The 14,358-nt window shown below is 49.4% G+C and overlaps 1 protein-coding gene across 2 annotated transcripts in view; it reads left to right on the forward strand.

Moving 5' to 3' along the window:
• Positions 1–13,807, forward strand: part of CLUH (CLUH binding protein of NUMT mRNA) — a 33,121-nt gene extending 19,314 nt beyond the window's left edge. For both annotated transcript variants that reach the window (XM_054646856.2, XM_054646857.2), the window contains exons 12-26: positions 504–608; positions 1,355–1,455; positions 2,864–3,016; positions 3,656–3,718; positions 4,399–4,643; positions 5,402–5,486; positions 5,976–6,129; positions 6,414–6,553; positions 6,659–6,739; positions 7,322–7,447; positions 7,931–8,052; positions 9,275–9,368; positions 10,155–10,289; positions 11,301–11,374; positions 11,936–13,807. In XM_054646856.2, coding sequence (XP_054502831.1) covers positions 504–608; positions 1,355–1,455; positions 2,864–3,016; positions 3,656–3,718; positions 4,399–4,643; positions 5,402–5,486; positions 5,976–6,129; positions 6,414–6,553; positions 6,659–6,739; positions 7,322–7,447; positions 7,931–8,052; positions 9,275–9,368; positions 10,155–10,289; positions 11,301–11,374; positions 11,936–12,104 — 1,847 coding nt within the window. In that variant the 3' untranslated portion in view covers positions 12,105–13,807. The remainder of the gene's footprint in view (positions 1–503; positions 609–1,354; positions 1,456–2,863; positions 3,017–3,655; positions 3,719–4,398; positions 4,644–5,401; positions 5,487–5,975; positions 6,130–6,413; positions 6,554–6,658; positions 6,740–7,321; positions 7,448–7,930; positions 8,053–9,274; positions 9,369–10,154; positions 10,290–11,300; positions 11,375–11,935) is intronic.
• The last annotated feature ends 551 nt before the right edge of the window (positions 13,808–14,358 follow it).

A 14,358-nucleotide genomic window follows, 5' to 3' on the forward strand; every position in this document is an offset into this window, starting at 1 on the left:
GGTTGGGGTGACTGATGGTGGTTAAACAGGACAAGCACTGGCTGCCTGTCCGTGTTGCCTGGCCTCTTTGTTAGAGCTGCTCACACCCTGATGAATGACTCACCCTGCAGGCAGGGGGACTGAGGTGTCTGAACCCAGCAAGGCCCCCAGCCCCTCAACTCTTCCCTGGGAGCAAGAGCCTGGCCAGGCTGGCCTGTGGAGTGCAGGGGAGGGCTGGGGCCAGGCAGGAGGCCAGCAGTGCACGGGCACCTTTGGGAACCCCAGGCTTGCATTTCTGAGTGCATTTGCTTGGAGGTGGGGATATCCATGGGATTTTTGGGTCATCTTATGTTCCCTTATTCAGACTTTGCAGCCATTCTCCTTTACAATTGATTGTTTTTATAATGGATTTCTTTAGAATGTGCCATCATTGCTGTTTTTAGTAACAAAACTTAATTTAATAGCTAGGCATGTCATTTCCTGAGCTCCACATTCATTTGTATTCTGTTTTTTTCCTGCTCCAGTGGATCCCAAAAGCAGAGAAGTGATTCGGAATGCTTGCAAGGCTGTAGGCTCCATTAGTGACACATCATTTGATATTCGGTTTAACCCAGATATTTTCTCACCAGGTACGTGTACCCAGAGCTGGGACCAGCCCTTCTGAGGGTGGCTGTGTCCAGCCAGCTGCAGATCAACACTGTGCTGAGGCCAAGACTGTTGCTGGTTTTGTTAGGCTGGTGCAGGGCCCTCTGTGAAGCACGCAGATGCAGAAGAGAGGAAGCAGCAATGGATTGCAGTGCTGGAGCTGCCAAGGGCAGCCAAGGGGAGCCTCTCCCACCCTGGGGGAGGGCTGTGGGGTGCTGCCAAGAATCCTCCTGTGATTCTCCAGCATCCCAGCTCTGAGACCATGTGAAAAGAAGATGAGGGAGGGAAAAGATCAAATTTGATCCTCATGTAGTAGTTTTCACAAAAAATAACACTTGTAGTTGAACGACTGATGTTAGGACCTCAGTGAAGGGCTGGGTTTGTTGTAGTAACATTTCAGTGAGCAGTCACAGTGCCCTTTTACATGCACACATCAGGCACAGGCATGAATTTCCATTACTTGGAGCCATATTTTTTATTGGGATATTGAGAAGCTCCCAGAGTGCTTCTTGGGGTGAATACTGGGGCAGTGTGCAGGCACATTGCAGGAGAATGGCCAAACCATTGAGTTTGAGCAATTCCAGCCTCTGCCTGAACACAGCAGCCAATGCTCTTCCCATCAAAACATTTATAGTTTGAGATAAGTTTTTGAAGCATCCAGCATTCCAGGGAGACAGTTGGGTTTCTGTGAGTTGCTGTGGTTGATGTTCTTTCTCTTGTCCTCTCCCAGGTGTTCGCTTCCCGGAGTCGAGCAGAGAGGAGGTGCAGGATCAGAAGCAGCTGCTGAAGGACGCTGCTGCGTTCCTGCTGTCCTGCCAGATCCCAGGCTTGGTAAGGAGCCCAGAGCCAGTAGTGATGCTGCCCTCAGAGCCTGGCTGCTCTGAGCAAGCTGGTGACCACTGGGACAGCAGCTTTACCTGAGCAGCTGCAGGCTCTGGCACTGCTGGGGGACCGCAGGGTGAACAGCATGAGCATTGCGTGCAAGGCACGAGGGGTTTTCCTTTACCCATCTTACATCGTGGCACAATTTTCTCACCTCAATCCAACAAAAAAATTTTGGCACTGGTAATTAAAGCTATTGCTAAGAGTTTGGAACAATAGAGAGCACATAAGCCATCCTCCCTAGCCCTGGGCATCCTTCAGCTTATTGTTTTAGCTGACCCTGGCTGTGACTCAGTCAGTGACTAATAATTTGAAGTGAACTGGGAAATTGTTTTAATTAATAGCAGTCATTAAAAACTCCTTCTGTAAGTCTTAAGCATTTTGGACATTACCCATGCACCTGGCCACGTAAGAAATCCCAGTTTCTTCCTTCTTGGGATGCTTGCTGAATTGATGGCTTATGCAGCTGTCAGAGCAGGCACTGGAACTGGCAGGGGAGAATTCATGAGCTCTACTCTGAGAGGTCCAGGAGTTGTTGGTTTTGTGTTACAAGAGGGTTTTCCTTGTTGGAAAGTTTCTTCTGAACTCTAAATCCACTAATTCTGTAGTCAGCACAGCCTTCAGAACCAGCTATTCAATCTTTAAACAAAAAGTAGGTAAGTGAGTCAGAAAAGGGCTTGGTGATTGTTGATTACAAGGTAGTTGATACTCCAGTATATAAACCCAAAACACTGCACAGGCCTGTGTGAGAGCAGGTTGCAGACCAGCTGCTGTAGCAGGTAGTCCTGTGCATATCAGAGAGGAGCTGGTGTTGCTCCATGACGTGAATTAAACAACTGTTTATCAGCACTGCAGCACAACTTAACATGCAAGTGACATTTGTCCTTATCAGCTACGTGTGCACAGCTCCACGTACTCTTTTAATTGGAAATGGCAATTAGTGACTGTGAGGCCCTTAAAGAAGGGTCAGCCTGCTAGTTGCAGAGGTAGGAGTTGTTTTGCCTCTGCCTCTGAGAGAGTGTAGTGCTGCTCCTTCCCTGCTGAGACAGAGGAGTGAAACTGGCCCCAGTGGCAAGGACCTGGCCCAGACTGGGCTGGCTACTGCAGGTGTCCCCCCTGCCTGTGTTACCACGGTGGTCCCTGGTGTTACAGCAGGTGTTACTCACCAAAAGAGTCTTGTTTGGGGTCAGGGCCTCCTTTCAGGGCAACCCTCAGCCCCAGGTAAGGAGGTGTCTGAAGTGGCATTGGGGAATGCCTGTCCTGCCTCCTGGTGGGGGTTTTTTTTAATATTTTTTTAAATGAAAGTTCTTTCCTTTGTGTTTGTGTTCAGTAACCAAAGTCTGTCCATACCCTGTAGGTGAAGGACTGCCTGGATCACACGGTGCTCCCCATGGATGGGGCGACCTTGGCTGAGGCCATGCACCAGAGGGGCATCAACATGCGTTACCTGGGCAAGGTGATCAACTTCATCACCAAGACCCCCGGCCATGCACAGCTGGATCACATCTTTGTAAGCATCAGGCTTAACATCAGACAGTTCAAACCACTCTGGCATCATTTGTCCCAAGGAGATTCCCACTTGGCCAGTTGTTCTCTCTGTGTAAAAATATACAGCTTCAAGAACAGGGGAGGAGGGAGGAGGACCTGTAAGTGGTGGCTGGGGAGGTTTTTTTTCCAAACCCTTAATGGATTTCATAGTGTTAGGAACTGTAAGTATCTTTTGGGGTAGAGAATTGCTTCAGGGATTCCCAAATGTAATAGTAAGTAACACAGTTGGATTTTCAGCCATGTATTTTTTAAGCCTCTAAGACACATCAGGGCTTTGGATCAGACTCTGAAGTGTTGTGTGGCTGCCCAGGAGCAGGCAGGGGCTGGGCTGTGGCAGCCCCTGAAGCACTGCTGGAGCTGTGCTGAGCTGCACCCGTGGCTTGTGGGCACAGAGGTGCCAGGGGCTCCTCACTGGCTCCAGGAGGGCTGTCAAATGCTTTTGCAGTTCTGTTTGAATAGAGAATAGATACACTATGCTCCCTTGCTGCAGGGAGAATAGTGTATCTTCTGCAGATCTTGCTAAAAGACCATTTCAAAAGCCCAGTGTATTTTTCCATATTCTTGCCAATGCACTCAGTCTGTTCTTTATTCCTTTGGGTAGAAAATTGGAATCAGTGAATTGATCACTCGATCAGCCAAACACATCTTCAAGACGTACCTCCAGGTATGACCTGCAATCTGACCTCTTGCCTCGTGTGTCCTCCCTAATGACTTTTTTCCACAAACAGAGCTGTTTGGGGTTCTCCTCTCATTAGGCAGTTCCTGGGGTTGCATGGCAACGAGAAGTACAAGCTCATTAGCACTGAAATAGGTACAGGCTCATATGTAGGGAAAACAAGTTCCCACTTGAAGAAAGCTTTCCCGGAGAGCAATCATTCATGCTTTTCCTCCCCAGATCCTCACTCATTATGTTGGAGGCTTTTAAAAGTGAAATCACAGCTTGTTTTCCTTGTAGTACTTTTTCCTCTTAAACAGTGTTGCTTTTGCCCTTCTAAGAAGCCTTTTTAATTGACTCAACACTACATATCCTGGTAGGCTGTATTCACACACAGCCTAGCAATATGCCTGGCTTGGTTCCAGTGCCAAAACCTTCTTTGCACTCTCTGCTCTCTCTATCCCAGGTAGCAACCCGAAGCGTACATGCCTGCACTGCATTCCTGTGTGTAGGCACACACTTAATCCTACGTTGTCTGTGCTAGTGCCACTTGGACACGCTGCCTTCCTGTCCCTGTCGTGGAAGGTGGCCCTGTTTGTGTAGGACTGGGTGTGTGTGAGGCTCAGGGCTGGAGCAGTGCTGTGGGATGGCGGGTGTCTCTCCTGACTGACTCTGGTGTTTCCCTGTAGGGTGTGGAGCTGTCAGGTTTATCTGCTGCCATCAGTCACTTCCTGAATTGTTTTCTGAGCTCCTTCCCAAATCCCATTGCCCATCTGCCAGCTGATGAGCTGGTCTCCAAGAAGAGGAATAAGAAACGGAAAAACAGGAACCTTGGCAATGCTGATAACACTGCTTGGGCAAGCATGACCCCTCAGGAGCTATGGAAGAATATTTGTTCAGAAGCAAAGAACTATTTTGATTTCAATCTTGAATGGTAAGTGGAGCAGGTGACCCTGGCTTGTCCCTGGATTCACCAAACTTCTGTAGCTCTTCTTCATTAACAGGACCTCCCTTTTTTATTTGTTTTCTGTTTGCATAAAATTTGTACCCTTGAGGGACTTAAACAGATCTTTAATGGAAAGAGATTGGGCAAAGAGTAGGAATGGGGAAGTGAGACTTTGAATCAGATGAAACCTATGATGCAAAGGCAGCCATGAAAAGCAGAGGAGGAAGGTAAACCTTTCCTAAGGGTACAGAAGGGATCAGAAGGTGAGAAGCAGAAGTAATATAGTCAGAAGATACTTGTCTATATCAACAGTGATTTAGGCTGAAGGGAGCTTCAGCTCCAGAAAAAAGGACAACTGCTCCTGTACATGAGCAGAGATGGGGAATAAGGAAGGGGCACATTGGTGCTTCCAGTATAGCACTCTCAATGAAGTGGCCCAAGAGAAAAAACAGCTTTTGGCAGTTGGAGAATGATCATCCCCTCGTGACAGGGACTGCTCGCTCCTCACCAAGAGCTGAAGGTACTCAGCCCAAACACTGCAGTGGGCTTTGAGAACACACAGGATTTCTGTAAAAGCACTGCTGTGCTCTGGAGGCTTTCACAGACTGTGGGCAAACTCTGCAGTGTTCGTCCTTGGTTTGGGTTAGACCTGGCTGTAGGGACCTGTGCCTCACATACCCACAATGGAGCAATGGCCTTGAGCAGAAACTCCCCTGAGAGCTGAAGCTTGTGTGTACTTTCTGCAGTGAGAATGCTGACCAAGCAGCTGAAGTGTATAATCTACAGAAAATCACCCTGCTCCGTGAAATCTCCCTCAAAACCGGAGTCCAGGTAAGATCCACATCCTCCCTCCCTTGCCATCATGTCCTGTATGGAGGAACATGAAGAGTTAATGCAATGTGTTTTGCAGGCACAGCAGAGCCCCAGAGGGTCTTTGTGGTGTATATGTTGGAATACAGGTCCCAGTTCTGAGAAACAGATTTCTGATCCAGTTCACTCTTAGAGTAATAAACTTGCTAGCATGTCCCTTGGAAGAACAGCTAGCCTCAGTACAATTGCACTCCCTTCTCACTCCTCTGTGGGCTGTGGGACAACAGCTGGAGGAGCTCTCCTGTCACGGGTTCAGTGTTGTCACCATGGTGCCATTTTGCCATGTACAGGTGGTGGTGCACACCTACATCTGACCTTGGAGACTTCTGTCCCAGGTCATGGTATAGGAGATGTTTTGACTGTGATTCCACATTCAGAATTTTGCCCCTTTTCTTGCCAAGTGCCTATGGAAGTGGTAACTGTGCCCTCCACTCTTTTTGGTCCCTCCAGATCCTGCTGAAGGAGTACAACTTCGACAACAGGCACAAGCCCACTTTCACAGAAGAGGATATTCTTAACATCTTCCCTGTAGTGAAGCATGTAAACCCCAAAGCCTCCGATGCTTTCCACTTCTTCCAGAGCGGGCAAGCAAAAGTTCAGCAAGGTACAGACCCCATGTGCCTCTGCCTCTCATGATGATCCCTGATAATGGGAAGAGCAGGGTATTTGGGGCATGGCCACCAGGACACTGCTGCCAACCCTGGTGTCCAAGATCTACTCTGGCTATAAAGCCACCAGCAATGAGCAAGGATGGCTCAGGGCAGTGATGTCCTGTGCCCAGGGCAGTGACCTGTGTCTGTGTATCCCACCGTTGGTCTCACTTCCTGTCTCCAGCAGTGTGAGAGGTTCTTTTATATGTATATACATATGGAGATACTTTCTTTTCAGGTTTCTTGAAGGAGGGCTGTGAGCTCATCAATGAAGCCTTAAACCTGTTCAACAATGTGTATGGTGCTATGCATGTAGAAATCTGTGCCTGCCTGAGGCTGCTAGCTCGGCTCAACTATATCATGGGAGATTACTCAGAGGTAAGCAGGGGCTCTGAGGGGATCTCCTCAGTGCTCTCAGTCCTTCCCCATGCTTGCTCAAGCTCACGGCGTGGTGTGACTTGCCCTGGGTTCTGTTCCGTTCAGGCCTTAAGCAATCAGCAGAAAGCGGTGCTAATGAGCGAGAGGGTCCTGGGCATCGAACACCCCAACACCATCCAAGAATATGTGAGTATGGGGAGCTGGGGGAGCAGCAGCACCCCAGGGGTCTGGCTGCAGTCTGAGAGCCTTAGTTCATGTCTGCACCTGGAAAAGTTGCATTTTCCTCTCTTCTGCAGCTTTCTTTCCAGAATTCTCCATTTCATCATCTTTTATGATCCTGCAAAGTGAAAAGCTGAGTGTGTCCTGTGTGCTCACCGTTTGTCCTGCTTAACCTAGGTTTCTAGTGTTTATCTGCTGCATATTTATTTAGATATATTAATTCTCCTCGCTTCGGCCCTGGGCTTATGTTAGAAATTAAAAGAGGAAAGAATCCCCTCCAAAACAGAGTCAGAATATGACATACATATGTAAGTCAGGTTGGAAATATTCTGTGAGGGGTGTTAAGAGAAACTGAAATAAAACACACAGCTTCCTCAGTGCTGTGTCCTCAGGAACACCTCAGTGGTACTGTGCATCATTTCAAAGGGATGTCCTTTGGAAGTCCTTCTTCAACCAGTGAGGAAGACTTCTTATTCACGTGCAGCTAAGGAAAGGTGTGGAGAGATTAGTTTCTTTTAGATTAATGCTGGGTCCCTTCTCTTGTCCTAGATGCACCTTGCTCTGTACTGCTTTGCAAACAGCCAACTCTCAACAGCACTGAACCTGCTGTACCGTGCACGCTACCTCATGCTGTTGGTATTTGGGGAGGATCACCCAGAAATGGCACTCTTAGATGTAAGTAATTTGTTTAGGAATCTTCAAGTTCCTAATCTCTGAGAAACCTCTTGGCCTTTAAGATGCCCACATGATGGCTGTTTAAAGCATTTAGGCAGTGCTTTTCCTCCCTGGTTGTTGCTGGTTGTTGCCATGAGATGAAGGAAAAAAGGAGTTTGACACTTTAGCTGGGAGGGTCAGCCTCTGTGCTGAGCTCTGCACTGGGACACTGCAGATGGTTTTGAGACCTGTAATCCTTAGGAAAACTCCTTTGTTTATTGTGTTCTTGTTGCACTGGCATAAACTGGAGAGTTTGTTACCTCCTTGTGCCTGGATTGTTTGAGCCATGGGGGACGATGGTCCCTGTCCCGTGTTACTGCTGCAGGGACTGGCCAGGGTCACAGCCCCTCTGGCAGTGACACACCTGCGGGGTCCCACTGTTCACAGAGCAGGAACTGCAGTGTCAGTGTGTCTTTCCCAATGCCTGCTTGGTTCTCTGTGCAGAACAACATTGGCCTGGTGCTCCATGGGGTCATGGAGTACGACCTGTCCCTGCGGTTCCTGGAGAACGCCTTGGCCATCAGCTCCAAGTACCACGGCTCCAAGTCTCTGAAGGTTGCTCTGAGGTGAGGCAGGGTGGGGTGCTGGGCTGGGTCACTGCTGTCAGAGCGAGCACATTCACTGAGCACTCACATGGGAGGGTCTGGGCTTGAGAACTGCATAGTCAGTCTTGTCCCAGAACCAAGGTCATGGTGCAGTATCCAAGTTTATTTCAAAAGATGGAGATCCATTGTTCTTAAGGTTAATGGGGAGATCTGCTGTGATGCTGCTTGCTCAAAACTCGGTCAAGATAAGCCTGGTCCCTGTGGACTCTCAATAGAAAAATGTATGTGGGAAGTAAAGGTTGGAGAGCCGGTAAGGGAATTACACTGGGAGACAGGGACAGTATGTTAAATGCTCATGTTTAATTGTTCCAGCCCTCAGAGAGGGATCTTTGAGAATCATTTAATGTGCTTTTGTCTTTTGCCATAAAGTTCTGTATTTGAATAAAAACCCTGAGTGGTTTCTGTGTGTTCCCAAGGGAGCTGGGACTGGTGACACCTGTAGGATCTGCTCCCAGTGCCCACTGCTGCAGTGCTGGATGCCCTCTGTCCTTCAGTGCAGAACTGGTTCTGTCAGCCAGGCATGGCCCACTCCCAGTTCTTGCAGCCATCTGTTCTCCATCAGGCTGCAAATCAACCTGATTAAACACCTGCAAGAGCCTGCCTTGTTTTCCAGTGGCTGATGAATGTGCAGGCTCCAGAGACTCTTCAGCTGTCCCTCAGTGGCACTGGGGTGCTTAGAGAGACCCGTCTCCTCCCACAGAGAAACACTGCCAAACCCAGCAATTTCTTTTTCATTCCAGAAGCAGTAAGGCCAACAGTCCAAGCCAAGTCAGCTCTCCCAGCTGGCGAGAGCCCAGAGTACTCAGGCCTGGCTCTGCCTGAGGGCTGCAGCCTTCCTCTCCAGTTAATAAATCCAGCCCCAAGGTATTCCCACGGATCTGCCTCTCCCTTCAGTTCACTGTTGTGGCCTTCAGCTTTCCTGGGTGCAGGACAGAAGATGCCCAGCTCAGTCTTTACCTCTGTAGGTCACTTCTCAGCATTCCAGCTAAAATCCAACTAATTAGTGTAGTATTTGAATCCTCAGCTGGGCTGGGAATAAGTAACTCCTAGAGTGCTGCATTCAGTCTCCTTTGACACGTGTGTTAAGACTTTCAGCCCAGACACCAATGGCACAGTCACGCTCACTGTAGCACAGAAATGTTTCTTCTTCAGAGAAGTGACTCAGCCCTTTTCCTTCCCTCAGCCACCACCTGGTTGCCCGAGTGTACGAGAGCAAAGCAGAGTTCCGGTCGGCTCTGCAGCATGAGAAGGAAGGCTACACCATCTACAAGAATCAGGTGAGGAGTGGCCCCACTGTGCACTTGTGAGCTGTCACTGCAGGGCCAGAGTTGAGCAGTTCTGCTGCAAACCAGTGCCCAGCCTGGGCCTTGGGGAGGCCTTTCCTACAAACAGCTCGGAGCAGATGCCAGGGAGTCCTTGTAGGGCCAGGGCAGAATTGCTGCCCTGTGCAGTAACTGCCCACTGCTATGCCAGAGTCTTTGCTCAGCTTCCTGCAAATGTGTCCACGCTCCACCCATGGCTGGACAAGCACTTCTCCTGTGGCATGGCCCCACGTTCTGGTGGGGCTTGGAAAAAACTGGTCTCTTCTCATGTTTTGTGCCACTAGTCTTTAAATACCAGCTCCAAACTGGTTTGGTAGTGAGCTCTCAGCCTGCTGAACTTTCAGGGTGCTGCTCAGTGAAACTCCTGCCCCAGCCCGGGGCTGTCTGAGCAGGTCTGTGGCTGCATGGGGTGACTCAGCTGAGCTGGCTGAGGGCACAGCCCAGTGTGGGGAATGCTGGAATACTGGTCCAGGTGGGGGGGATGCTGCTCCTGGAACAAGAGCCCAGTGCAGGGAATGCTGCTCACCCAGCAAATATGCTCCCACTTGATGAAAATGTGAAATGTTGATAAGAAGGTTCCCAGAGGAACTGTTTTACTTTTTGAATGCCAAGGCAGGTAAAATCCATTTTGCTGAGTTCCTGTAGGGGTGCTGAGCTGGCAGCAGCCGGGTGTGTTCCCTGGGTTGGGTCCTGCTCTCACTTGTGATGTTGAACCTTTTCTTTTTTCCCATTTCCCATCAGCTCGGTGAACACCATGAAAAGACCAAAGAGAGCTCCGAGTACTTGAAATACCTGACACAGCAAGCGGTCGCTCTGCAGCGCACAATGAACGAGATCTACAAGAACGGCTCCAATGCCAACATCATGCCCCTGAAGGTAACCCAGAGCTCTGGGGATCGTGCTCTGCCAGATAGAGTTTGTGCAGCTGCTCCTGAGGGACGCGGACTGTCAGGAGGGGGTAGCAGTTGTCCCTTCCCAGGCAGAAGCCCTTGCTAGGGCAGTGGCTCAGACACAGGGTGGTGTCTGTCACCTGTGTGGATGGAGCACAGCGTTGCAGGGTGCCTGGGGAAGCAGCAGGGTACAGGGACAGCTCCTGGGGTGAGAGCCTGGCACACCTGCACACAACCCTGCCCTGCTGCTGACTCACTGCCAGGCAGCAGGTTGCTCAACCCAGAAATACTTCGGTTTCCTCATCCTCAGAAATGCTGTCATCTTTTACCAGATGCTTTGTTCTCCTTCCAGGGATGTTGTGGTTGGGGAGGCTGCGCAGAGAGCACAGAGGGGCTGTCAGGTTTACCTTACATGGAGCAGCAATGACTGGCCTTCCTGGGCCAAACCCAGCCGCTCCTGCCTGCCTCCACACCTGGCAGAGTACCCAGCCTGTGCCATGGGCGCTCTCCCTGCCACGCTGTACCCCAGCAGATTGGGGAGGAAGGTTGCAGCTGCAGGGAGGACACAGTGGGACAATGCTCTGTGTGTGGGTGTTCTCCCTGTGGAGAACTGGCAACAGACCTGACGAGTTCATGGCAATGAAGGGAGAACAAGGACCTTGAATCAAAAGTCCAGGGATTTGTGGCCAGTGAAGAGGCTCAAACCCATAAAAACATCACTAAGGGGTTTACCCTTGTTAAAATACTTAAAGGAGGGGAGAAAACCCAACACATTTTGGAGCTGGCACTGTGATGTATTTAACTGAAGTCCTGCAGGGTTCAGCAGGAGCTCCCTGCAGGGACTAGTGGGAAGCTCTAGATGGTGCTTTCCAGCTTACAGATACACAGAGATAGATCATGTAAATAGTGCCGTTTTCTCAACTGTTGGTAAAGAGACATGTTTAGCAGTTCAGTGTCCTCTCCAGGTTCCTAAAACTTCTTTTCCCTTGTGATGTAGTTCACAGCTCCCAGTATGGCCAGTGTCTTGGAGCAGCTGAACATTATCAATGGAATTCTCTTCATTCCACTAAGGTACAGTGATTCTTCTGGGTTATGCCTTTAGAAATCAAGTCTGCATTGTCTTAGGTCACAAAAGAGCACAAACCAGCTCCCCAGGACTTGTTTGTTTTAGCCAAGATCCCAATCGAGGCCTTGATTAGCATCAAGACCACTGCAAGCAGCAGGACTATTATTATTATTATTATTATTATTATTATTATTATTATTATTATTATTATTATTAACTGTCTTTTATACTTCTAGTTGAAAATTTGATTAGGATGATGGTGGAAATAGGTGACCTGAGCCAAGACTGTTGTTCTAAGGCTGCAAATATCATTGGTGGTAAAAATGCAGCATCAGCAGCTGGAGGCTGTGAAGCCCCTGCTCTGCCCCAGCCCCACTGAGAGCGCAGATCCTGGTGCCTCTTTGTTCAAACCCAGGCAGCAAACTGGGCCCTGGCTGTGCTCAAGCATGGCTGAGCTGTGGGGGAGGGAGGTGCAAGCAGTGTTCCCCCATTGAACGTGACCTTGTCCTGCTTCACCATTCCCACAGCCAGTCTCATGTCTGCTCCCCTTCCTGCTTTCCCTTCAGCCAAAAAGACTTGGAAAACCTTAAAGCCGAGGTGCAGCGACGCCAGCAGCTCCAGGAAAGCATGAAAAGTGGGGAACAGCTGGAAGCAGAGGACAAAGCTGTGGAGGAGAAAGAGGCTGAGCCGAGCATGCCTTCTGCTGCCATCCCCTTAACACAGAGCTCTGCTTAACGTGTACCTCGCTTTAAAAAAAAAAGTTTAAACCACCCTTTTCTGAATCTGGCCCAGGGCCTTAGCTGCCCTCGGAGCAGCTCCTCCTTTTTGACAATGTTATTGCACTGGTACAATTAATACACAATGCAAAGAACTAATCTGAGCAATGTAATCTGTGTGCCCAAGGCTGTGTCTGCCACGCGAGGGGAGGTGGCCGGAGGCAGCACAGACCCGTCCTGGCGCGCGGGGCCCTCCTGCCGTGTGTGTGTCCGTGTCGTGTGTGTGCGCAGCAGTTATTTCTACTTTGTACATATGAATTCCAAATGAACTGTCTGGAGGAATGTAACATTTCTCAGGTCATTTTTATGTTGACTAAGGACACTGCTTTGCTAAACCAGTAAAGAACCAGCCCCATCACTGCTCCACGTTCTTGTAAAACGTGGATTCCAAGCCAAAAGATTGATTTCCCCCCAGTCACTATTCAAGCTTGGGCTGAGAACAGCCATATTTGTGTCACTGAGATGACTGAAGCCTGTGACATGTGGAAGTGGGGGATGTACAGCATTTTCTACATCAGGATATAGCCATGGGATCCCTTTAACCATTTTTTTCTATGTTTGGTTGGCAGTTTGGCAATTCAGTGGGGTTTTGTAACATTCACATTCTAATTTTCAAGGTAAAGATATAGATAGATATATATATATAGATATATATATATATATAGATATATATTATATTCACCGTTCCACCTCTGCCTCTGCTTGCAGCTGAGTAACTTGGGATACTGTATCCAAAGAGTGAGGGCTTGATCTTTAAAAAAGCGCACAAACTTCCATTGCAGTGGAAACCCCAGTGCCTCGGTGAGGTGGCAATGCAGCAAATGAGGGCTGAGCTAAGGGGAGTGAGGAGGGTATCACAGCCCTATTTGAGGGCAGGGGAGAGGGCAGGAAAATTCAGAAACAGAGACCTGGTATCATTTGCAACAGCAGCTGTTGATACAGAGCTGAGGGCCCTGAACCTGACAGAATCACAACCAGAAAGTACCAGGTTTTGGGGAAGGGGTTTAAATAAAACTGAAGTTCCCCCAGCACTGAAACCTCTGGCAAATACCTTTGCCTCTGGCATTTTTGCTCACTGGTTTTGGGACTGGCACTGGGAGCTGCCATTGCTGGCAATGGACGGTACTGAATGGCAAGTGCCACTAAAGAGCTCCTCCTGTCCCCTCCCCTCCCACACACATCCTGTGGGGTTGTCACTGTCCCCAAGCAGGTAAGATGTGGCTGCTGCAGGCCCTGGGATGCCGACAGAGTTGAATGTCCCGTTTTCCAAGCAGATCAAGCAGTAGAAGAAGGTTGGGCTGGCCGCAGCTGGCGCCCAGCCTCTCCCTGCCTCGCGTTGTCCTGGATCGTGCCCCGTGCTAATCCGTGCTGCTGCTCTTACTGACCCTTGGAGCCAAGTGCTGTCCCTGTGCTCTGTACCCTCGGTTTCCTGTCTGACCCTACAGGTATCTGTAACTCGGGGCTGGCGGGGGGGAAAGGAGGGAGCAGCCTCTGAGGTGCTGGAGACAACAAAGCAGAGTCCTCACTGCAAATGAACTTGCTCCTATTAGAAAAATTCTGAATTTCCTGGAAAGCAATCAATAAATGACTACAGTGCATCTTTCCTACAAGATTTTTCTTTTACTAGTGTCTTACAGTCCATTAAAAGCTTTTTAAACTCTTGGAGGTATTTTTTTTGTTTCTTTACTGTTTGGTGCAAAGTGTTGGTACCAGCACTGGAGCCACCACTCCTGTTCCTTTGAGCAGGAGCTGGGGGGAGAGAACAGGACCAGCTGACTCAGAGGCTTTAAAATCAGTACCAGAGTCACAACCCCAGCCCAGAGGGGGTAGGACCCACAACCTCTGCTGTCAGAATCCATTTGTGCTCAGGGAGATGAGTCACTTTGCCCTCATCCCAGGGGAGATGTGGGAGCAGGGACACGGCTCTGGGGATGTTGTACCCATGTGAAATGAGGCTGAAAGAGACAAGTCCTGGCTACTGAGGCTCCACAGCTAAGCAGCTCGAAGGACAATGCAGGCTGGTAAGTAACTGCATTTGCCAACATCTGTCTGTACCTCACTACCTCTTTTGGGTTCTGGGGGTTCTCATTACTCTCTTCACAAGTTCTTACGAGTGTAAAAACTGATTCAAATGGGCCCTGGGCCCCAGCTGAGCTGGAGGCAGGCAGGTACTCAACCCATTCACTGAAAAATGTTCCAGTGCCCATCAGTGC

Source organism: Agelaius phoeniceus, chromosome 20 (assembly GCF_051311805.1).
Source record: "Agelaius phoeniceus isolate bAgePho1 chromosome 20, bAgePho1.hap1, whole genome shotgun sequence".
In the NCBI taxonomy this organism is placed as follows: domain Eukaryota; kingdom Metazoa; phylum Chordata; class Aves; order Passeriformes; family Icteridae; genus Agelaius; species Agelaius phoeniceus.